The 25,853-nt window shown below is 41.8% G+C and overlaps 1 protein-coding gene across 3 annotated transcripts in view; it reads right to left on the bottom strand.

The window, feature by feature from the left end:
* The window catches only part of JMJD5 (2-oxoglutarate (2OG) and Fe(II)-dependent oxygenase superfamily protein), a 205,547-nt gene that overhangs the window by 149,837 nt on the left and 29,857 nt on the right, over positions 1-25,853 (bottom strand). For 2 of the 3 annotated variants that reach the window (XR_016262679.1, XM_089440085.1), the window contains exons 2-4: positions 14,513-14,799; positions 13,642-14,336; positions 13,013-13,222 (exon numbers count right to left, since the gene is read on the bottom strand). Coding sequence is in view for 2 of the 3 variants with exons in the window: in XM_089440085.1 (XP_089296211.1) it covers positions 13,013-13,222; positions 13,642-14,336; position 14,513 (906 nt within the window). In the remaining variant the exon portion in view is untranslated. Of the gene's footprint in view, positions 1-13,012; positions 13,223-13,641; positions 14,355-14,512; positions 14,800-25,853 lie in introns of all 3 variants that reach the window. The other variant, XM_089440086.1, reaches the window with a different exon arrangement.

The following is a 25,853-nucleotide window of genomic DNA, read 5'->3' as shown; positions in this document are numbered from 1 at the left end:
CATATGACATGACTTACACAATATCAAAAATAAGCACACATACCTCATTTTTCATTTGGGTCATCTGGACTTCCTGCAACAGCTTCCTTGATTGAAGGAGCTTCAATCCCTAGATCTACTTCACTTTGATGTGATCATACCATCATCCCATGGATTCCACAAGTTTGGAATTCTTGATGAAACACTTGCTTCCCTTCATAATCAGTGAACCTTTCAATGAAGATTCCATCAGAGAATCTTGAGGATTTAACATATCCCCATCAGCATATGTTTTCATTTGACAGATGTATGATGAACCTTGTACTAGATGACCTTGCCACTTATGTTTTCAATGAGATTCCCAATAGCTATATCCTTGATTTCCATAGATTCTAACCATCTTTCATTCTTCTCTATGATGTCTTGAGCTCTTGCTTTCAATGCTTTGATGATGCCTTGATGCATCCCATTATTTTACTTAGTGAATCATGATAGCCATATCTTACAACAGAAGACTTAGGAACTTGAAAAGAATTTATGTGAGGAAGACTATCTCAATAGTGGAGATCTATTACTTCCTCCTTCTTGGACTTCTTCCTTTCAGCTTCCTCCACTTCCTCGGTGATGTGGGCTCTTCTCTTCCTCTTTTGTTATTGTCCTTCTTGAGCTTAGGACAATCTCTTTTGTAGTGTCCATATTCTTGACACCTATAGCATTGGATCTTAGCCATGTTCCTTTTCTTTTTCTGAGAACCAGACTTCCCAAATTTTCCTTTTCTTTTTATTATTGCAACATAAGCTTGATTTTGCTCACCTACTCCCACATCAGATTTGGCCTTTAGTCTAGATTCTTCAATTTTGCATAGTGACCATAGATCTTGGAATGGAGTAGCTTCTTTCTTCCCATAAATACTTGAAGTAAAGTTACCCTGTTCCTTTGGTAGTGCATTTAATACAACTATAGTCATTTCTCTATCTGACATTACTTCTCCCACATCTTGTAGTTGATCCCAGATCTCAGATATCCTCATAAAGTATGAAGCTATTCCATCTTCGCTTGACATCTTCAACTTGTAGAGTTCTTGCCTTAATGAGATGACTTCTTCAGTAGTGCCTACAGAATACAACTCTACCAGTTTGTCATAGATTTCTTTTGAAGTTTAGAGTTTAGATACATATGGGATGAGGGGATCCTTTATGGATTCTGTGAGAATCCTTTGAGCCCTAACTTCGCCTTTCATATACTTGGCAAGAGCTTGAGCATCTTCCTTTCTTGGTTTAGTGATAGAACCTTTGACATGTTCCATAACCTCATTTTCAATGAGATTCATATCTGTCCTTTTCTTCCATGCAAAATAGTTCGAAACCCCAACCAATTTGTTGCTTTCCTTGAAAAAAGACATTTTGACAGATTCAAATGTGGACATAAATATACTTACTTGATAGGATGCTCCTTCTTGCTGCTTCCTTGATGTTGATGATGATATAGAGGATAGAAAACTTCTCCTTGATGAAAGTAGTTTTCTTCAAGAATGATCCTTGATCCCACATAGAGTGAGATGACACCACCTTTTGATCTAGCTTCCGTTGGATGAATAGTCTTCAAAACACTTTAACTTGAGTAGATATAGGGTTTTGGCCTTCTCCCTCTCGATGATGATCCCAATACTACTTTGTAGACTTCTTTGATCTAGGATTATGATGCTCCCTTTAACTTCAAGATGATCTTCGCTTTGGTGCCTTCCTTGTGATTTGATCCTTGAGTGTCCCTTGATAAGATGCCCTTCCTTGACTTAGTCACCTTAGCTCTGATACCATGTTGAGATATCTAGGGCATAGAGATTAAGTGATTTTTCTTCTATTAGTAACTACTTGTGAATGATTTTTACTTCTTTATTTAAGGATCTTCTTTTACTTAGGTTATTAGTGTTCTTCTTCATCAAACAACTACCAATGCATAAACCATAAAGAGACAAGAGACATAGAATATAGGCTATCAGCGAGGGCCAAAACCTCTCACTCTTTGAGAGGAACACCCGAACAAATTTTTCTTCTTATAGAGATTCCAATTGACGAATACCAAGACCAAGACCAAGACCCTTGACCTAGTTGCCACTCCAAGACCAAGACACAACCTTTTTCCTCTTCCTTAAGTAAACGATAGTCAGACCCTTTGCTTTTTCTTCTCGTTGGATTTCCTTCAGAATTTCAACCGCTTGATTTAGGTCTGCAACTTCTGGTTTCAAATCAAAAACCCTAGTTTATATAGTTGACCAACTTTGGCTCTTAACTAGCCTTTTTTTAGTAGGAGACTGCTTCCCTTTAATTCGGCGTCCTCTTGACTAGTCCTTCACCCAACTTGGTTACCTTTTGATGACTGTAACCTTCTCGGCCTCCTTGCTGCGATTGATAGGTATGCAACTTCGCACGTGTGGAGATTACCTAGCCCAAAACAGTCCCAAAACAGTGCTGAAATACTTTTCTCCTTCTTCCTCTCTCTTCATTGGTTATACAACTCCTTGATCACCTTCATATTGTTTCACTTTAGACTTTGCTTCATCGAAAATCTGTGTTCTTAAATTAGGCCGAGCTGCCTATTTATAGTGGTTGCCCAGGATAATATGCTGACTTGACAGTGAGGTAGGCCGATGTGTCTTTTGAGGAGTTTTCATTATTCTTCTTGAAGCCGACATGTTTGGAGATGCTTGTGCTTGTCTTAGAGGGTCTTTCTTACTTATTAATGACTCGTACAAAAATGTAACATGCCCAAGAAGGGTCCTTCATACATGACATTGACTCTCTTTGACTTTTATGACGAGATGACAAATCCTGAAGGCTCACAATGGGAGCCATCACTAAAAATAAAATCCCTTGCTCATGAAACCCATGAGACAAGCATTACAAGAATAATTTTATTTTTCTTTTTTACATCAATTCATAAAAATCACAATTACACATGTCATTATGAAGACTGAACCTAGTTACACTTTTCAATAGGTTCATGGTTCTTGGATAGTGGTGCTTCTTGTCAGATGACGTGATTATGGGAGTTATTCGCCAACATTTCAAAGGGAGACCTAGAACTACATGTGGAGCTTGGTAAAAATGCTAGGTGTGCTGTAGAGGGTGTTGGGACTATTTAGTTTCATCTAGAGTCAGGATGTCCTTTAGAGGTGATAAATGTGTTATATGTACCAGGGCTAACTAAGGACCTATTCACACCCTCAACCATGGAGGATAAAGGGCATGAGGTTTATTGTTGGGATGTTTAGGTACTTGTCAGGTCAAGAGCTTCCAGTCCAAGCTTAGGATTAGTAATTGGAAGTAGATAGGGTAACTTGTACATGTTGAAGGCTCGACCTGTACGTGCCTTAGTTCATGATAGTGACAACTTGTGTGAGTTATGGCACTGGAGGATGGGTCACTTGCATCACAAAGATTTTCCAATATTGAGGGAGATTGTGACTAGTATTCTAGAGTTCAATATAGAGCAACAGGGTGTGTGCAAGGGATGTGTAGTTTGTTAATTTTTAGGCCTAGATTGTTCTCTGTTGTAGATAATTACATTTTAAAACTTTTTCAAGGTTTTCACATTACATTCACCTCATAAAAGAACCTACCAGATGAGGATACCACTTGGAAGGGAGAGCAGATACTTTAGCATCCTTCATTACAGTTGCTTGAGGACAAGCAACGTTTTGGCAGGCATGACTGTGATATTCCCACTTAGCAATATTGCTACGGGGAAATATCAATTTTGCCCCATTTTGTATTAATTCCTACGTTGCAAGAAACTTCTAGGAACCTGGAGTTTCGGGCCGTACTCGTACCCAAAACTCCGAAACTTTGCCGAAACTCAACCATCATGTAATCATCTATGAGAGTTAATATGGACTTCGTTTTTCTTCTAAATTGTCATCTATACGTCTTATTCTCTTTTTTCTTGCAAGATAGTGTTATTCACTGTATATATATATATATATATATATATATATATATATATATATATATATATAGATACATATATACATATAGATGCATATATACATATAGATATACATATATATATAGATGCATATATACATATATCTATACATATATACATATATATATATGTATGTATATATACATATATATATGTATACATATGTATATATGTATGTGTATATGTATATATATGTATATGTATATATATATAGATACATAATATCAACCCACCTCCTTCCTGGAGGTATCTCGGCTATCATGGCGAACTCCTCGTTAATCTTCATGACCGCAACTTCCGGATCATGCTTCTCATCCTTGTCCTTTTTCTTCAATGGGCATTGGGATGCATAGTGGCCCATCTCACCTCATCTAAAGCACTTCAACTTGGAGACGTCCTTCTTTGGTCTTTGTTGCCCCTATTGTCCCTTCGATGCAAGGGTTGTGTTATCCTCTTCCTTGCACTATTGCGTCTCTGCTCTGCGTTGCTCAATATCTGGCTCTCCTAGCCACTACATCTGTTGAATCAACACTCCAGGGCACCAACTGAAACTCCACCATCCCGCTACTACCAATCATGGGCTCCCGTAGCAAGGTGTTGATCCAAGAGGTGGGCCCCTCAAGGATCCTGCCCATCTGCAGTCCTCCCAACTACAGCTCTATATCAACCCACCTCCTTCCTAGAGGTATCTCAGCTATCATGGCGAACTCCTCATCAATCTTCATGACCGCAACTTCCGGATCATGCTTCTCATCCTTGTCCTTTTTCTTCAATGGGCATTGGGATGCATAGTGACCCATCTCACCTCATCTAAAGCACTTCAACTTGGAGACGTCCCTCTTTCGTCTTTGTTGCCCCCGTTGTCCCTTCAATGCAAGGGTTACGTTATCCTCTTCCTCCACTTTGGGCTTCGACCCACTGCTGTTGCTGCTCCCGTCAAGTTTTACCTTGATCAGGTCTCTCCTCAGCTCTTCTTGTTTCAGAGCTGCCTACATCTCATCCCAATTTGGCAACGTTGCACTGCCCAAGATACTCTAGACAAATATCTGTCAATCATCTGAGACGAAGTTTAGAGCCAATCTCACTAACTCCGAGTCTTGAGGAGTGTGTCCCGCAACTGACAGCTCATCACGGGTCTCCTTCAATTTCGTAAGGAATGGATCCACTCGCTCCCCCTTCTGCATCTGAGCAGATCTTAGCTTCTACTCTAAGTAAATCTTCTGCTACTCAGAAGTTCCCTGATATAATGTGGCCAAGGCATCCCACATTTCCTTAGCGGTCCCTTTGCTTGCAACGTGGCACACCACGTGATCCTTGACTCCATCCAAGATCATCCTCTTTGCCTTAGCCATCTCAGCCTTGTACTTTTTCAGCGGATCTGCATCTGCAGGTTCAACCACCACATTATCAACGTACATCTTGAGGGCATGTTCATTGAGCAGGAAGGTCATCCTAGCCTTCCAGATGGCATAGTTGGAAGCCCCGTCCAACCTGTTCTGATCCCTCAAGCCACTGGTTGCCATCTCCTCTGACAATTGTCAAATAGCTCCCTCTTTCTCCCTACTGCGTAGCTCCTGGGCTGACTTACGCACTCCCTGATGGAGCTGGTAAGCTGATGCTCCTCTGTTACTCAGCAATCGAGAATGTTGATTTCCTCAGCAAGAAATCATTGAGGAAGTATTCCCTCACTATGCATTGTTGCTTCTTTCTTCTGACGTCTTTTCAGCCCAACTAAGTTGCCTACTGAAAAATCTGCATCCACCAGTTGTTCCTCGCGCTGAGGCTCAGCATTGCTCCCTCTGCCACTGCGAAAATCAAACTGGAAGCTCTTTCTCTTCATCAACTCACTCGGAGAGAGACTCCCTTGGATTTTCGACCCTCTGGCAGGAACTGCGCAAACCCTCTAGGGTTTCAACTTGTTGCCTCCTGCAGCTTTTCGATTTCCCCTTCTGCTCAGCGCTGGGGTTTCTAGTTCTGCTCTTCTTGTCTCACCTGCACTAGCTCTAATACCATGTGAAAATTCCTACACTGGAATCCCTACTGCAGCAAACTGATGTTACTTCTCCTACTTGATTAAATCATACAAGTTATTTATTGTCTTCTACGGTAAATTTCGAAGTAAATACATCTGCAGCCTTCACTTAATTAATATATTTGCGGAAACAAAACACTGAGCAAGAAGGAACAATGCAACACATAGGACACAGTTATTTTTGGACAAATAGTCCCCGGAAAAACCCAATGTGGGAAAATCGATGCAGCAGCTCTGAGTGTTTTATTATTATGCAGTAGCAAAATCTGAATACATCACTGAATACCTCACAGGGTTATTCGGATACAGAGAGAAATACTGGCAGAAGCTTTGTGAGTTTACCTCACACAATCACTGAGAAAAGTCTCGGTTTGTTCCGGCTACTGGATGAAATGCCCTTGGCGGCACTGCGCTAGCTCTGCGCTGCCTGTACGTTGTCCCAGCGTCAACCCTTTTTGGCACTGCGTCACCCAGCTGGGAATTCGATCAGAAGCCCAAAGTCACTTCTCTCAGCCTGTCGATCTCACACCCCGACTATTGTCTACTGAAACTGACCCTCTGCTCTGATTTTCGACTTTCTCTCTCTGCCTCTGCGTCACTTCTGCGTGGCCCTTCTGTGTGGCCCTTCTGGCCCTGCATCAAGGCCTCTGGATCACTTACTGCTTCTCTCTACTAATGTATCTCCGACTGAGAATCACTCTCTCCGAAAGCTGCTATCCCTGCCACTCAACTGCAAGAGATTCCTTCAATCGATTTTTCCTTCTGAGAACTTCTCACTTCAAAAAATCAATTTCTCTCTATCTCTCTGTGTGTTTTCCAAATGACCCTCAAGTCCCTTCTTATATCTTCCTGTTGGACAACCAATGGCCTAGATTAAAACATAATCAAAGGCTCAGATCGCTTTGACGTGATCCATGGATTTTTTGTCGAAGCTTCACCCCTGATTTGATTAATACCAATTAATATTTTAATTTTCCTATGTTTAGACTTAAGAACCCCATTAAAAATATTAATTATTATAATAAAATAACTTCTGCGTGGAATTTCCCAAAATGTTTTCTGGGTTCTTTGGAATACTTGTGTGCAAGCCTCCCTGCAAAATTTGAGGCTTAGAGCACATTCGATGCTACCCCAAATAAACAATCTTTCGCTTGCACAAACTCCCTAAGACTATAGTCAATGACCGAGATAGCCGATTCATGGGGGGATTTTGGCAAGAGATTTTCAGGCTAGTTGGCACCGAGCTCACCCCGATCACCAGTTATCATCCACAAATCGGCGACCAGACAGAGAGGGTGAACCAGTGGCTAGAGGGCTATCTCAAGAACTATGTGACAAGGCAGTAGAGGGCTTGGATTCGATGGTTGCATTTGGGAGAGTATTGTTACAACATGACACATCATATGTCCATTGGTATGACTCCTTTCCATGCTTTATATGGTTATGATGCTTTGTCTTTTGCTGACATTGTTTTTGGAGACAGTCGGGCCCCAAAGGCCAAAGATTGGATCCTAGAGAGCCAAGATATCCTCAAGGCTCTTAAGGATAACTTGCAGACAACTTAGAATCAGCAGAAGATGTATGCTGACAGGCATCGAGTGGAGAGGCATTTCGAGGAAGGGGACTTGGTGTACCTTCGATTGCAGCCATACCGGCAATCCACTCTGAAGCAGAAGGGGGCCGAAAAGCTGCAACCGAGATTTTTTGGACCTTACAGGGTGATCAAGAGGGTTGGAGAGGTGGCTTACAAGTTGGAGCTACCACCAAGGAGCAAGATCCACAACATTTTCCATGTGTCATGCCTCGAGAGGGTGTTGAGGCAACAAATTACAGCAGCTATGGATTTGCCTCCACTTGATGATGAGGGGCACCTAGTTTTAGAACCAGAGGCCATCTTGGAGACCAGGGAAAGGAAGCTCAAAAGCAGGATAACCAGAGAATACATACCAAATGAGGATGCTACTTGGGAGGGTGAGCACATACTTGAGCATCCAACATTGAAGTTGCTTGGGGAAAAGCAACATTTGGGAGGGGAGGACTGTAATGTCCCTTCCTAAATTAATTTGGAACATAATTAATGACTACATTTTGCGGCCAAATTTGGAGGTGATGAGGCCCATTCAATTTTATTAGGAGGCTTAGACTTTAATAGAAGTTATTTTTGGTGTGATTAAGTTATACATAGGGGCCACACACACTAGGAGAATATGCACTCCCTAGTTCGATTTGCATGAGGGGAAGTCGATAGTTAAGTGAGGGGCCCGCGATGGAGGGAAAATGGAGGGAAAAGTGCTCCACAAAATCTATAAAAGGAAGGCAGCTCTCCTCATTTCATCATCTTTGGCATATCGAATTTCTCTTTGGTTGCTCGAGTTGTTTCACCAAGGCACTTGTTGTTTAGCAAGAGTTCTCCAAGCGAAGATCTCACCTTCTCTTCGGGGGACTTCGAGTGCCACCCTAGAGAGGTTCATCTACATTCTTTTGGAGGAGGATTTCATTGTGATTTCCAGTAGTTGCATTCATTATCTTCAGGTGGTGAGTATTTCTGGAGGACGCAAAGAAGGGAGGCCAAGTTGTGATTGTGACATCTTCTAGAGGAGCTTTGGCTGGGAGAAATTCTGGACAGGAAGCATAGGTGTTTGGATGCCATTTTGGTGAGTTTTGGAGCTGGAGGAGAGCTATTCAGTCTGACTTTTGCACTCCCGGGTCCAGCGCAGAAGCAGCATATTGTGCACACATGGGAGGTGGAGTCTCGGCGATTGAAGCTGATCTTTGCCGAGAGAGTTAAGGGAAGCACTTGTGGAGGAGATTGCTACTTTTTCGGAGCCTTGGAGGAGGCTTTTGTTGACATCTTTGCAAGCCGTGTTCTTGAGCAATTTTGGAGGGCATAGGGCCTCCTGAAGGTTGATTTTGGGAGGTTAGATTCAAACTAAACCCTTTATGGATTTTTGTGGGTTTTGGCCAAGGAGCTTGGGGTTAATTTTCTAGCATTTTCTGAGCACCAGAGGTGGAGTTTCTAGCAGCTCCTTTCTAGCCGACAGTGTCGTTTTCTGGGCAACACAAAGCATTAGAGGAGCAGTCATTATTAGCATTTGAGATCATTATCTTATCCCCTGGGTTCTGTCACGCTTGCCATTGAGACAAGCCCAGGTGCATTTTCTCCATACTATTGTACTTTCTCCATTGGATTAATAAAATGGCTCAGCTGGTTCTTACTTCTAAAGTTTTTATGAGTATTTGCTGAATGTTTAAAATTTATGTGTTGTAAATCGATTTTGCTTTAGATATCACTGTTTATCCAAGTTTGGAACATTACAACTCCACTGTAATGACACACAGCCCAGCCAACAGGTAATATCGGCCACAATGCCCTCAGCTAGCAGATAATGAGATTGCAGTGCCACTAGAGCAAGCTCTAGCAAAGAATTTGACTTGAAATACCCCTACTCTAAGCACCAATAATGTCTTCTAAGGGGAAATTCGACTCCACTCCAATGGACTCAATCCCTTAATAGACCAAGAGAAAAAACTACTATAGTATTGAAGTGACAGATCTGCTAAACACAATATTGTGGCCCAATAAATCTTTGATTCTGGGACAGATTACAAGCAACGACCCTTCAATCCTTGTGCTCCACTTTCTCGGCCCTTTTCAAAAATTCCTCCTTGGCTCATGCATTTGGTCTGTTGAAGGATAATAATTTGACTAGAATTATTATGCTCCCAAAATGATGTTCACGACCCTTGGAAATTACACTGATTTTGGCTTTGGCCTTTACAAGGATGCCCTCGATCCTGCAAATTGGTTAGGCCCCAAAATTAAATCGCCTTACAACATAGTAATTCCTTACCCAAAGGTTGCTCCTCATAATATTTATGGCCTTCAAAGATAATATCTCACGGCTCCTTTCAATAATGATTTGGCTTTCACCAAATAAAAGTCGATTCTCTTGATATTCCATGCCAAAAATTAAAACATAATCGGCCCCTCTTTAAAATAATGTCCCATGGCTCATAAAAATTTTAATATAAATTTGGCTTCAGCCCTAAATTTTCAATATATGCTCACGGCCATACAATTTTAAGTGGGCCAATATTCACAGCTTCATAAAATAAAAAATTTGTTGTGGCCCCAAATATTATTTGGTCCTTTTAATTCACATTGGCTCATAAAAAATTATTTGAAATAAGCTACAACCCCACCAAAATTTGTTATAATTTGATTGACCCCCCTTATAATTTGGCTCTCAGATTTGTTGAATGATTATTAAGATGTCAAGAAACTCAACAGGAATTTGTAGAATAGTTAGTGTCCAACAATTTTTTCTGAAACAGAATGATGATGTTGGAACCTTCCAAAATAGACCTTCAACAATTTGCAATTAAAACCCTCAAGCTGGCAGGAACACCAACTCTGATACCACTGTAATATCCTGAATGGGAAATTATGGGTATTTTCCCGAAATGCACCTTAAACAAAATCTTCACAACCTAATTCTCATAAATTTAACAGAAAATTGCCATGTAAAATAAAGCAATCAGCATGCGGCAAACAAGTACACAATAAATTGGAAAACAATCTCAGCTTTAGTATTATACAAAACAAGATTACATGCAGATAAGTTGAGAATAGCTGAAACTAAAAGTTGGCCTCCAAGATTATATGCTACACTACACCGCCCCCCGCCCCCAAAAAAAAACTAACATGAACTGCACTGCTAAGCTCTCCTATAAATTTTAGATGAATTCACCAAGGGGAGATGGGTACTCATCCAATCCCAGTAAGTCACCTGAGGGTTTCCATCTTGGGGCTACCAATGGAGTAGAGAACCAAGTTCTCCAAACTCTCACACAAGAAGAAAGATCAAATCGAAGATGTCATCTAATGGCCTCCTCCTCCTCCTTTTATAGATCTGATGAACCCATCTAGAAGCTCCTATTTTATTATTATTTTGATCATTTGACACGTTTCCCTCAATTAAAATATCATTTTAATGTGAGAAAATGGTAAATTGGCCACCATGCCTCCTCATGGAACTAAAAATCCCCACTAACCATCTCATCTTGTAGATCTTCTCGTTCCAGTTCCAACGAGCTATTACACTAAGGTGTTCCATCAAGTATTCCTCTTGGAATGCCACCTTAAGCGTAATTAGTTGAGTTAGGCACAACAATTACCCCGTTTTATGGGAATTATCAAAATGCAATGGAATGAGAGGTGAGTTGTACAGAATCAATCCTAATGATGGAAGATGGCAAGTGAACTCCTCCTAACCCCATAAAACATTTCCAAAAGCCCCTGGGCCTGCTGATGACGTAAACCTGCACCTATGATCTATCTAGCTCCAACCCTGAAAGTTCATCCTAACCATGGCATAAGAAACACCAGAAAAAGGAACATCACAGCACCTCATAAGGACCTTGACAAGACCACTATTTTGGATGCAACAAGACCTCCCCCGTCTCATCCCAACTCCGGAACCTGCAAATGATGGTTGGGGGCCTGCTCCTAAAGACAATGATGATCCACCTTCTAATGTGGGTTTAATCCCAGTAGCTGCTTAAATGGAAGTCTATGAAATAATCTTTTTTGTGCCTTTAAAGGCCATCCCATTTTTTGCTTGTATAAATGCCAATTTTGTACACATTTGATTATAGTAATGGTTAATGAAAGCATATTTTTCAGACAAACAATTTCAACAGTGAAACATGGTTGAAGGCATTAACACACAACATGTCAAAGCACCATACGTTCCAGTTCTTAATAGACTTTAAATCGAAGTTGTATGAAACGGGGGAACGGGTACGAGTTTCCGAAATGGGAACGGGTACGAAACATGACCCCCCCAGATTTTGGAAACGGGGAAACGCAATATATATATATATATATATATATATGGACATTTAAGAAATATGTGCAATTATAAAGCATATATGATAATGATACATTCTAATTTATTACATTATGATTAAATTGTCAATTGTCAATGCATAAACTATAAGTCTCTAAATTTACATCACATTCACTCATGAATGATCACATAATGAAAACAGCAATATCCAAAATCAGCCACGAGAAATTTCTAATTTCTTGTCTTGTGCTTGATGGGGAGTCTCCTCCTACATAGTCGAACAACCTTAGTTCTCTTGATTAAATACAAGTTCCATACCCTTGTACCCTACGTGTGAATATTGGGAGTCTCCCCTGCATAGAGGGCTTGGTTCTCTTGATTAAATACAAGTTCCATACCCTAGTACATGACAAAATCCAATGGAAACATTGCAATCGCCCCAATCCTGAAATCCTGAAAAACAGATAAGTCTGTTGGATTTTGAGTGAGACCTAAAATTTTACTTTCTCCATATGAAATTCAATGAGGGCGAAACCACTCTCAAACATCCTGAGTCATTTCATGGTAATATTAAAAATTTAAGTAAACGGATGGTGACATTCTTCTTTATTTTTCAATTTCATGACATTCTCCTTTATTTTTCATTTTCATCCTAAATGTCATGAAAATGAAAAATAAAGGAGAATGTCACCATCCTTTTACTTTAAGAATTTAACGTTACCATGAATTACATATCAACACTAGGGCCATAGGCTTGAACATTAGGCTGCCCCACTCAAAAAACCCTCTTTTTTATAGCTTGAGAGGCATCTAGAAGCATCCATAAGATATTTTAGTCAACCAATAAAAAATTAGAAGCAAAAAAATTTTTAAAAAAATACAAGAAAAAGTCAAGTTAGAAGAGAAAACTCCACCGTATGGCCTAGAAACGCATTTCCAGCCGTACTGGCCACGTTTCCTCCTCAAGAAACAGGGCAGTACGGCCGAAAACAAGTTTCCAGGCCGTACGGTACGAGTTTCCTCATTTCCGTTTCTTTTCCGGCCGGAAACAGACCCTTCTCCAACGTTTTCTACAACTTAGCTTTAAATGAAAGAAACAATGAATATTTGCATCCTTAGCAGTAAATAGTATAGCTTGCATGGACAGAGATGGTAAGCCAATCACCTCAACTGGAACAGTGCGGTCGCCAACAGTGCGCTTCAAATAGTCCATGTCTTTCCATTTCTCCATTGCAGGCCAATGTGACATGGCACCACTAATTATCACTGGAAAACCTGGTAAAAAGAAATTGCAGAGAAAATCCTCCAAGGACAGCAGATGCCTCTTTTCGATAAATTTAAAGCAGAATGACCGATGTGGTAGGCCCCAAAGCACCTGCATAAGAATCATGAATCTATTTCATTGTAAATTCATAAACCACGCTCAAAACTAAAGAGAGTACTTAGCAGCTTTGTATATGAGTAGATGACAATTATTGCCCTGAAATGTCACATCACCAAAACAGACATAAGAGAAAGATACAAAAATAGATTGTTATGATATTTAAAAATTATAATAGAAAAAGCATCCCTTCTAGCACAAATATGAAACCTCTCTTACCAATGGCATAAGATCTTAAATTACATAAGAATGATACAACTGCCTAAATACAGAAATCTACATCCTCACTTCATCTGTCATTTGAATGTGATAATCATAAAACTAAGATCTCTGATCCTTATGTCCATCCATAATTTTGTAAAGTTGGTCCTGATGTTAAATAAACTAAACACTTAACAAGCACCATAACTCACCTTTGAAAAGCAAGAATCTGTATGCATTTCAGATGGTCTTCCCTGTTGATTAGACATGTCCAAATCTGTAAGTTTGTGTTTCTCTCTATTTGAAGAAAGTTTTTTTAAGGATGTTGCCCCTTCTTTCAGCCGAAATCCAATACGCTTATGGGGTAGAGGACCACGTGAAACATGGCTATGTTTTGAGCAATGACTTAGGTCTGATATGTTCTCTAAATCAGTTTCCTCAACCTTGACTGCCTCTTGGATGCCTGAATCATCACTCTCTGCACCTACAAACACATCTGCTCCTTCAGAATCATTGTTTGTTGAATTTCTCTCTCCTTGGATGAAGGCTATTGCCGAATTCAGATCAGGACGGAGAAGTGGACCACCCATTATCAGCCCCATATCCAGGACCCGCAAAGCATCCTCCTCCTTTCCAGCATGGTGGTGAAAAGATGCCATGTGAAGACATGAAAGAGAATAGGCATCTCGCCAAACAGGCTCAACTGAATGCCATGGTGCTGAATGCAGTTGTTCCCAAGCCATATCATGGGCTGCCTCCGCAGAATGAACATCCCCTGTTGCTGCAAGCATGATTAAAGCAGCATATGCAAAGCCTCCTTCTTGACATACTTTATTCAACAGTTCATCTCTTTGGGCATCCAAAGGTAGCACAAGTAAAGGCCTTTCCATTGTCAGCAGTAGCACCACTGGAGAAATGCTTGAATCTGTAAGTCAGTTTAAAACAAATAACTGTGCAAAGTGCAGACTGATACAGATAAATAGCTCAGCCCATCAGAGGTTATTGCATTAATATTTCAATAACAAAAGACTGCATAAAATAGCATCACAGTGGCTCTGATTGCCAGATTGTAGCAAAACTTACTGTTGAATCTTGAGGGTGGAACTTGTATCTAATTATTTGTCAATTTGTAAATGGTTCGCAATTTTTGTAGTGACGTAACATTCATTTTCTTTGTGTCTCTCCATCCAGTCATCTACTTTCACTTTTCAGAGACATTTCTGACTGTAAACCAAAGATCTGGTGAAGTATAGCTACCATAATATCCTTAAAAAAAAATATTAAGCTGAACCTTGTGTCACTTGCCATTGAATAAATACCCAGAGACCAACTAAAGAGAACATCTGATGTCCACCAGTGACAAGTTTACCCTGTACAGTACACCATGGTGCTTAAATCAATAGAAACAATAGTAACTTAATGCATGCCAAAACAAGGTATGTAAATTGTAAAAGCATTTTCCATTTAATCGGTGGTGAATGATATCAGTACAGTTATAGCAATCCAAAAACTCGCATATACACAAGAAATTAAGAATGCAGGTACAAAGGAGAATGCAGCAACTGTACATGTTGTGCATTCTATATTGTGTTAGCCATATATGTTAAAAAATTGGTGGAGTGATCATCTTTGACCACATCTCCTAGATGTACAAATATAAAATACATAAATTAGGCAAGAGATAGTTTTTACAAAGTAACCTATGAAAGACCAAATATAAAATACAGAAGGAGAAAATAAAAATATAATACATATTTGGACTCATCATTTTCCCCCTTGCTTAGAAGAAACTATCCCCAGTTTCTGTTGTAGATGGGGAAATGGTTGCTCAAACACCGACTAGAACAGCCACTTGGTTTGGGTTCACAGAATGCCTTTGTGGCCCAGCAGGTAAGAGGTAATTTGGCATTGTCATGTAGATTTGGTTCAAACATCAAGGAATATATATTCAAGCAAGAAAGGTTGAAAATCAGATGGCTACTTCCATATGTATGACTGAGACTAGTTTCTCCGAGTGAGGAAGCTTGTACAGTGTGAGCTGATTGACATTCACCCCATCATGGATACCTAGTCGAGGTGGAAGATCCAATTTGAACGCACTGGAACACCCGCTTCGTGATGGTATATGACCCATATCACATTAGCTTGAGCTTATGATGCGGCTGATTTTTGAACCTGTGTTTGTCCAAATGAAGCCAAATCATATCCCTTACATGAAAATATTAGGTACTATGATGTTCCTACTTAGCAATTATGCTAAGTAATTACCAGTTTTGCCATCATAGACTTGGGAAGAGTGGGTTAGGAGGACCCCACTTGACATTTTTGACTTGAGGAGGCTCCAACGTAGGAGAAAGGAAGACAAATCGATTTCTTGATGGGAAGTGGGGGTCACCCGAAGAGAAATACGCACCCCTTGGAGAAAAGCGTATTTGTGGAGAGGGAAAGAGGGGTCGATGTATGGGGCCCACTTGGAGAGGGGAAGCTCAATGATATATAGGAGGAGAATACTTCATTTTTGGGCTTTTGAACCTTTAACAAACACACTCATCTTGTACACTTGAGTTGTTGAGCCAAGTCTACAGGTGTTGTTCAGCACAAGAGATTTCTGAGGGGAAATCTCAACTACTTCTTCGGTGGACATCAGTGCCACCCTAGGGGAGCTTTTACTACATTGTGGAGTTGTTCTGAAAGAGATTCTACAAGGAGATCCGAGCCATTCTAGAGCAGACAAGGCGCAGAAAGGGACCACGCACTCTTGTGGGGAGTGAGCTATAGGACAAAGTCGATTCCGGGAATTAACAAGCATAGGTCCACATAAATCAGAATGTATGAGTTGAAGTACCTGACTAGCTTTTGTTCTGCTTGAAGTGAATGGTCCCTTCATATGCTTTCCACTTGCACATCCTAGGCAAACTCCTTCATGATCCATTATGATCTCAGGCATTCTGGAAACCATCTTTCTTACATGAGGTAAGACTTTGTAGTGTAGGTGAGCAAATATTTTGTGCCATAGCTCACACTGAAAATCGGTATCATGGACCAGTGCATGAATGGGTTTACCATTGACTTTGTAAAGCCCTTCACATCTTGATCCAAGAGTGAAGGCTTCTCTCATACTTGAGTTCAAAGGTCAGGTTAGAACCTTTCCATTAATAAAAGCAACTTTCATTCATTTATCTTCTAGAGCAGATATGGATACAAGATTCTTTTTCAAACCAGGTATATACACAACTTCTTGCAGAAAAATAAATTTGCCATCATCTAACTGAAATGAAATTGAACCATAACCTTTAACTTGGTGAGTAGAATTATCTCCAAGGATAACATTTAAATTAGTCTCCCTCTCAACTAGATTAGAGAGTGCTTCTTTGTAACTAGTAAAATGTTTGGAAGCACCACTATCAACTAACCAACTATCAAATGAATCTACAGAAGAAGAACTGGAAAGAGCAAAAACAAAAAAATATTCTAATTGAATTTATGTTGCATTATTTCTATATCTTGGATTTCTTGTTTTCTTAGGATGCCCTTTACTTTGATTTTCAGAAGAGTTTTTCTATAATCAAATTTTTTTTTTTAATCTAGGTGTTCTTCTTCTTTCTTTACAGTCACGAGCAAAGTGACCATGCTTTTGACAGTTAAAGCATCTAATTTTTGACATGTCTAGATTCTCTTTATTTGAGTTGAAAGCAAATTTATTTTTATTACCCGTCTTTCTCTTGTCATAGGCTGTAAAAGCAGTAGGTTCTCCTTCATGATGTGAAATTCTCCCTCTGGAAATCATTCTGGTCTCCTCACGGATACATTTTCCCAAGAGCTCATCAAATGTGGGAATAGTGTTGATGTTGCTAACGGTGGTGATAAAAGTCTCCCAAACAGGAGAAAGGCCTCCAAGCGCAATCAACACCATTTCTTAGTCGGGTATAACTTCACCAACGGTTGATAGTTGATTCCTAATTTTAGTCATTCTCGGGAAGTATGCTTGAATCGTAGTCTCTTCTCCAAGTGACCCTCAAGCCTCCTCTTATACTTTTCTCGTTGACAAATCAACGGTCGAGATTAAGTCCCTAATCAACGGCTAAGATTAGATCTGGCTTGATCCATGACTTTTGGACCATTCTAACACAGTTTTATATTAATACACATTAATATTTTATTTTCCCTAAGTTTAAACTTAGGAACTCCATTAAAAATATTAATTATTTTAATATCTCCCAAACTATTTAGAATCTGCCCAAACCCTTTCTGGGTATTGGAGATCTCATGTACCTTAGCCTCTCCACCAATTTTCATGGCTAGAGCACATCCGATGCTACCCCAAATCAACACTCCCTCTTAGCGAGGACTGTGCTCTAGTAATACTCCTCACTGAGTATCACCCTAATCATCCGACATCGGTCCTTGTGCTGATGCTAAGCCTCCCTGCCCAACATCCTCTGCACTGCTGCATCCTGTACTGCTGCCCATGGCTCTGCTACTGCCTGTTGATTTGGGGTAACATCGAATATGCTCTAGCCACGAAAATTAGTGGAGAGGCTAAAGCACATGAGATCTCCAATACCTAGAAATGGTTTGGGCAGATTCTAAACAATTTGGGAGATATTAACATAATTAATATTTTTAATGGAGTCCCTAAGTCTAAAATAAAATATTAATGTGAATTAATATAAAACTGTGTTAGAAAGGTCCAAAAGTCGTGGATCAAGCTAAATCTATTCTTAGCCGTTGATTAGGGACTTAATCTCGGTCATTGAATTGTCAACGAGAAAAGTATAAGAGGAGGCTTGAGAGTCACTTGGAGAACACACCAAGAGATCAAGATTTCGACTTTCTGGAGCTAGGTTCGCTGAGAGTTGAGAGAGTGATCTGGAGTTGCAGCTGAGAGGCAGTGAATACAGAAGCAGAAAGGCAGAGATAGTGCCGGGAGGATCAGCGCAACAGCAGGGAAATCTAATGCAAAGGGCAAAAGCTGGAACTGCCGGGAACTGTCAGAACTGTCGGAAAGTTGACGCAGAGGGCAGAAGCCGGAACTGCCAGGAAAGTTGACACAGAGGGCAGAAGTCGAAACTGTCGGGAACAGTCGAAACTATCGGGAACAACCGAAACTGCCGAGAATAGCTGAAACTGTCGGGAACAGCCGGAACTGCCAAGAACAGCCAGAACTGCCGAGAACAGCGGGAACTGTCGGGAACTACCGAAACTACCGAGAAAGCTGACGCAGAGGACAGAATAGGCTGACGCTGGGGTTTTTCGTGGGACAGATTGGAGCTGAGGAGCTGTCAGAGTGTTCATCTGGGGTTTCAGCCGGAGCATCTGTCTCCGAAGGAGAGGTACTACTGCCGAGATTTTCTCTGTTGAGTGAGCCCGATTTGGCACCCAAATTGTATACTGAAACTGCTTAATAAATCAAACCCTCAAATAGGTGCACCGGTTTTCCCGCAATGGGTTTCTTCGGGGACATTAGTCCAAAAATAATGGTGTCATTTGTGTGCTTGTTTTTGTTTCCTTCAGTTGATGATCTGTAATGTGTTGAGCATGTACTTGTGTTTATTTTCAGTATTTACATGGTAAATAACTTGTTAATTAATCAGAACAAGTAGGAAGGAATAAATCAGAAAGTACATGGAGGGTTTTTAACTATAAGACTTAGAAACTTCAACATGGTATCAGAGCGTGGTTGCAGATCACAGGGGAACTGAAGACATTAGCCGCGCAGAGCAGCAGCAGCAGAAAACAGTTGTCCCGAGTGACAAAAGTTGTTCCCAGCAGCAAAACAGCAAGGAAGGGGTGACGCAGTGACTGCGTCATCAAGTTTGGGCCAAGAAGAGGCTGCGCAGAGGCTAAGGGAGGCAAAGACAGGCTCACGCAGAGCCACGTAGAGGCCAGGAGGGTTGACACAGTTGGCTTAGGGAGTTAGTTTGTCGATGTTGGGACTGCACAAAGCCTAGGAGCTCTCACCTTCAGGTTGCTGGGGTTTAGGAGGTTGTAGATAAGTTGCAGAGTGGAGCTGGTGGGGTATTGTTGTCAGAACAGTACCTAACAGGGCAAGGCCAAGGAGGAGGGAGTTGCTACCGATGGTTTCTAGCCGAGAAATCTGGATTAGTGGTGCGATTGCACAGACGATCAGAGTAGGGGGCATCTCGACATCGGTAGAAAGATTTCCAGGAGGGAAATCGAAGCTCAGAGGGAGTCACATCGAGAACTTCCAGGAGGGAAGTAGAAGAGCAGCGGAATGGCACTACATGAAGTAAGAGACCACGACAGACTGGACGGAGCCTCAAACTTCGTATTCTGGAAGGCCAGAATCTTATCGGTACTAGACAGGAATCATGTCAAGCACTTCACCTTGAGGACGATAACTATCCCAGGTGATCTGGCTTATAACAACAAGTACGAGGATGCAATGGCGAGGGCTAAGAGTATCATCCTTGACGGGGTCAAGGATCATATGGTACCACATATTGCCGAGAAGAACACGGCACAAGAGATGTTGGAGGCCCTGACCAAGTTGTATCAGCATACTTCCGTGCAGAGGAACATGTTACTCGAAAATCAGCTGTGATCATACCAGATGAAGAAGGGAGAATTGATCAACACCTTCCTTAGTCGATTGAAGGAGATCCGGGATCAACTAACTTCCATAGGGGCCACACCAGATCAAGAATTGATGGTGAAAACAGCCTTGAACGCAATCTTATAAGAGTTGGAGGTATTTGTCCAGAGCATATTGGGTAGGGCGACCCTTCCAGATTGGGAGGAAATGTGGGCGGCTCTTCGCCAAGAAGAGATCAGAAGGCGAAGCAAGGCAGGAAGCACCGACAAGGGGATCAGAATCAAGGAGAAGGAAGAGGAGGATGCTGCCCTAGCATCTAAGGGAAAGTAGGAGAAACGGAAGAAGAAGGACCTCTCCAAGGTCAAATGCTTCAACTGTGGGGAACTGGGTCACTATGTGAGCCAGTGTCCGAGGAAGAAAAGTAAAGGAGAGGCTTCCGAGACCAATGCAATGCCAGCAAGGGCAGAGAAGGAAGTGGAGGCAGATGATGGCTATGCCATGAGTGCTCACACGCCACTTGATTGGAAGTGGGGAGATATCGAGCTGTAGCCAGACAAACTACAGGGGATGAGGGGCAGAATCCTTGAGGTACCCAACCTCTTGGATTATACCTGGATACGGGAGCCCCGAAGAGGAGTAGCAATACTAGCGAATGTCGGTAGAGACGGATGGGGATGGAGCGACAGAGGGAGCTACAGTGCAAGAGTCCCAAGACAGTGTGACGCAGCAGTGCGAGATGCACAGAGTTGATGCAGCAGCGTAGAGGTCAAAGAGGGAGCTTCAGCATCGGGAGTGTTTCTAGCCTGACAGAGATGTCAGAGTTGGGAGATCAGTTACTTACTTCTCATTAACTGAGTTGCAGTGCAACAGTTAGCAATGGCAGTGCTATGGGCAGCACGATACAGCATGATGAGAGGGGTTGCAGTGCAGATGTAGCGGTGGAAGTAGTAGTGCCATGGGCAGCAGCACAGATGCAGAGGAAGCTGTCGTACAGATGCGGCAGTAGCAGTGGTAGGGCCATGGGCAGCAGTACATGATGCAGCAGTGCAGAGGATGTTGGGCAGCAGGCCTAGCATCAGCACAGGAGCCGATGTCGGATGATCAGGGTGATGCTCAGTGAGGAGTATTATTAGGGCACAGTCCTCGCTAAGAGTGATTGTTGATTTGGGGTAGCATTGGATGTGCTCTAGCCACGAAAATTAGTGGAGGCTAAAACACATGAGATCTCCAATACCCAGTAATGGTTTGGGCAAATTCTAAAGAGTTTGGGAAATATTAAAATAATTAATATTTTTAATGGACTCCCTAAGTCTAAACTTAGGGAAAATAAAATGTTAATGTGAATTAATATAAAACTGTGTTAGAAGGGTCCAAAATTCATGTATCAAGCCAGATCTAATCTTTGATTAGAGACTTAATCTCAGCCATTGAATTATCAACGAGAAAAGTATAAGAGGAAGCTTGAGGGTCACTTGGAGAACACACCAAGAGATCAAGATTTCAACTTTCTGGGGCTAGGTTTGCTGCGAAAGTTGAGAGAGTGATCTGGAGTTGCAGCTGAGGGGCAGTGAATACAGAAGCAGAGAGGCAGAGATAGTGTCGGGACGATCAGCGCAGCAGCCGGGAAAGCTAATGTAGAGGGCAAAAGCCGGAACTACCAGGAAAGCTGACGCAGATGTAGAAGCCGAACTACCGGGAACAGTCAGAATTGCCGGGAAAGATGACGCAGAGGGCAAAAGCCAGAACTACCGGGAACAGCTGGAACTGTCGGGAATTGTCGAAACTACCAGGAACGCGAACGCAGAGGGAAGAAGCCGAAACTGCCGAGAACAGCTGGAACTGCCGAGAAAGCTAACGCAGAGGGCAGAAGAGGTTGATGCTGGGGTTTTTCGTGGGACAGATTGGAGCTGAGGAGCTGCAGGAGTGTTTATCCGAGGTTTCAGCCAGAGCATCTGCCTCCGAAGGAGAGGTACTACTGCCGAGATTTTTCTCTGTTGGGTGAGGTGGATTTGGCACCCAGATTGTATTCTGAAACTGCTTAATAAATCAAACCCTCAAATAGTTGCACCAGTTTTCCTGCATTGGCTTTTTCTGGGGACATTAGTCCAAAAATAACAGTGTCATTTGTGTGCTTGTTTCTGTTTCCTTCAGTTGAGGATCTATAATTTGTTGAGCATGTACTTGTGTTTATTTTCAGTATTTACATGGTAAATAACTTGTTAATTAATCATAACAAATAGGAAGGAATAAATCATAAAGTACATGGAAGGTTCCTAACTGTTAGACTTAGAAACTTCAACGCTGCCACTGTTGCATCTATACGACAACTTCCTCTGCATCCATGTTGTTGTTGGTCCTTTCTCCCAACACTGCATCCTTGCAGTTATCACTCTCATTTCTGCTACTGAAACGGGTTCTTTACCATCCCCATCTTTTCCCTGAAGTAGTCAAATTTTGTCCTTCCAAGGGCCTTGGTGAGGATATCCACCACCTGTTCTCCTGTAGGAGTGTAGCTCAATTGTACAGCTCCTCATTGGACACAGTCCCTGACAAAGTGACACCGGATATCAATATGCTTCGACCTATCATGAAACACTGGATTCTCAGAGAGCTTGATGCAACTCTGATTATCACACATGATCCTAGTCACCTCCATATTCCTTCTGAATAGGTTCACAAGCAGTTTTCTAAGCCATATGGCCTCACACGAAGTTGTGCTTGCCGCCATATATTCTACCTCAGATGAGCTCAGAGCCACGGACTTCTGTTTCCTACTGCACCAGGAGGTCATTCCTGATCCAATGTTGAAACAGTACCCAGAGGTACTTTTCCGATCCATTGAACTTCCTGCCCAATCTGCATCAGTAAATCCACTCAATCTGATATCCTTACTCCTGGTGTACAAGAGTCCATAATCGATTGTTCCCTGTAAATACCTAAGAACATGTTTGGCTATTGCCCAGTGCACCCTCTTCGGTTCCACCATGAACTAACTGAGGGTGTTGACAGAGTAGCAAATGTCTGGCCTGGTATTGACCAAATACATCAGGGACCCTATGAGCTGCCTGTATAGGGTGGGATCAACATCCTTGTCTTCTGATGCATCAATCTTCTTCCAGTTGGTGATCATTGGCGTAGCCATAGGTCTACAGTCCTCCATCCCGAATCTTTTCAGGATTTCTCTAGCATACCTCCCTTGCCCTGGAAGATTTCTCCCTTCTGCTGCCAAACTTCCAACCCTAGGAATTTTGTGGCTAGATTCTTCTTGCAGTCCCCAATGAGTCTGGATGATCTTGTCAGAAAGAGATCATCCACATACAATACTAAGATTAGCGGCTCGTTCTCTACAACCAGATAGTAGAGATTCGAATCTGCGTCACTCTTGACAAACCCCATCTTCTGCAAGTAGCCATCTATTCGACCATACCATGCTCTCAGTGCATGTTTCATCCCATACAAGGCTTTCTTCAATCTGCATACATGAGACTTCTTCTCATGAGTTTCAAAGCCCTCTGGTTGTTCAATGTATGCCTCCTCTTCTATTACTTCGTTCAAAAATGTCGTTTTGACATCCATCTGATGGATCTCCCATCCCATCTGGGCTGCAAGTGATATCACAGTCCTAATAGATGTATACCTGGCTATCGGGGCGAAGGTCTCCTCATAGTCAATCCCTTCCTTTTGAGCATACCCCTTAGCCACAAACTTGGCCTTATATTTCTCAACACTGTCGTCTGCAGCATATTTGATCTTGTAGATCCATCTTGAACCTACCACTGATCTGTCTTGAGGTCTTGGCACCACCTCCCAGACATCATTTACCATTATGGAGTTGTATTCCTCTACCATCACATCTAGCCAAACCTGATGTTGAGCTGCCTCCTTGAAACTGGCAGGCTCTCCATCCTAAGCTACTAATGCCTGATTTCTATCTGGTTGTTTTCCCTCCCTCTTATTGTTTCTTGGCGCATCGATGAAGTCCTTTGCATCTCGCAGAATCTGACAAAGTTCCCTGCTACTTCTTCCTCTGCCAGCAGGTGCTTCTGTTTGATCCTCCTCATCCTGAGAATCTTCCTGTCCTGAGGAAGAATTCTTTACTTATGTTGGTTGAAGAGGCTTAACCAATGGCTCCTCTTTCGACTGCGTCTCGAAAGGCATCTCGGGAGATCTTATGAAAGCCCTGTCCTCCATGAACTTTACATCTCGTCGTACTACTACCTTCTTGCTCCCTAGAAGATAGATTTTGTATGCCTTAGTGTTCTCGCTATATCCTACCAAATATCCCTTTTCCGCAGTCTGATCCAGCTTCTTCCTCTTTTCTTCAGGTATGCGGCAATATGCTAGACTCCCAAATATCCTGAAATGACTGACTTCAGGTGTCTTCCCTGTGAAGACTTTCTCTGGAGTAATCTTGCCCACTGCCCGATGAGGAGTCATGTTCTGAACATAGACTGTTGTGTTGCATGCTTCTTCCCACAGGAATTTTGGCATATCCTGATCATACATCATGGCCCTAGTTGCTTCTACAATAGTCCTGTTCTTTCTTTCTGCTACCCCATTCTGCTCCGGATTATATGGAGTTGTCCACTCTCTTCTGATGCCCTCCTTAGCGCAAAAATCAGTGAAGTCCTTATCGACATATTCTCCACCATTATCTGAGTGCAAAACTTTTATTTTCTTCCCAGTCAGATTCTCCACTAGAGCCTTGAACTCCTTGAATCGACAGAAAACCTCATCCTTGGTTTTCAGAAAATAAATCCAAGTTTTCCTTGAGTGGTCATCAATGAAGGTAAGGAAATACTCAGCACCACTGAGAGCTTTGACAGACATAGGTCCGCAGATATCAGAGTGTATCAATCCTTGTACACTCTTGGCCCTATGTTTGCTCTTAGGAAATGTTGCCTTGGCATACTTTCCTAGAAGACATCCCCTGCATACATCATCTCGTTCTGTACTCAGATCCAGAATTCCTGTTACAGTGCTCCTAAGAATTCTCAAAGCTCCATGGTGCAAGTGACCCATTCTTCTGTGCCATAGTTCGTTCAAGTCCTTGTCTCCACGACTGCCTATTAGTTCCATTAGTGATTCTAGTTGCAATCTATACAACCGATTACTTTTGATCTCGATTTGCACTTTCTTTTTCCAGCTCGGGCGTTTGACGTATACCTTCTCCTTGATGAAGTAGACATCATAGCCCTTACCTTGTAGTTGTGACACAGAGAGTATGTTCATCCCCAATCCTGGTACATGCAGTACATTTGTAGCACAGAACCATTCTCCCGATTCTATTTGAAAAACTATGGTACCCTTCCCTACTAGAGTACACTTTGCCTTGTTCCCCATGGTGATCTGAAAGTTCATCTTCTCTTCTCGATATTCTGAGAAACACTCCTAGATTCCCGTCATATGCATCACTTCTGATGATGCAGCACTAGTCATACACATTTCTTCTTCCAGCCTGGAAGCCAACATAGAGAAATCAAAATCTCTTTCTCTTGTGCAATATTTTAAAAAATTGTGTGCGTCCCCTGCACATTGATAGGCCACGTTCGCATCCTTCTCGCCCTCTCTTTTCTTGGGGAAAAAGAAATAGGAAATCACTCTCATTATATATGTCATTCTCATAAGCCAGCCTATGTTGCGGTAGTTTTCCAGAGGCATGCATCGAGAGCCCCGTGGAATATCGTCTGAAAGGATGCGTAAGCAGGCTCGACATGGATGCCTCTGCATCATGGTCTCGATCAATAACTCATTTTACCTTTCTGTCTCTGATTACTTGCTCTGATACCAAGTGAAAATTCTATCACTGTAGCAACTGATTTATTTTTCCTACTTATTCCACAATAAGTTATTTATGAAATTACTTCA

The sequence above is a fragment of the Pinus tabuliformis genome, chromosome 9 (genome assembly GCF_031772625.1).
Source record: "Pinus tabuliformis cultivar Carrire ecotype Pingquan chromosome 9, CPIR1, whole genome shotgun sequence".
Lineage (NCBI taxonomy): Eukaryota > Viridiplantae > Streptophyta > Pinopsida > Pinales > Pinaceae > Pinus > Pinus tabuliformis.
The sequence above is the reverse complement of the archived record's forward strand: the minus strand, read 5'-3'. Positions and strand labels throughout refer to the sequence as shown.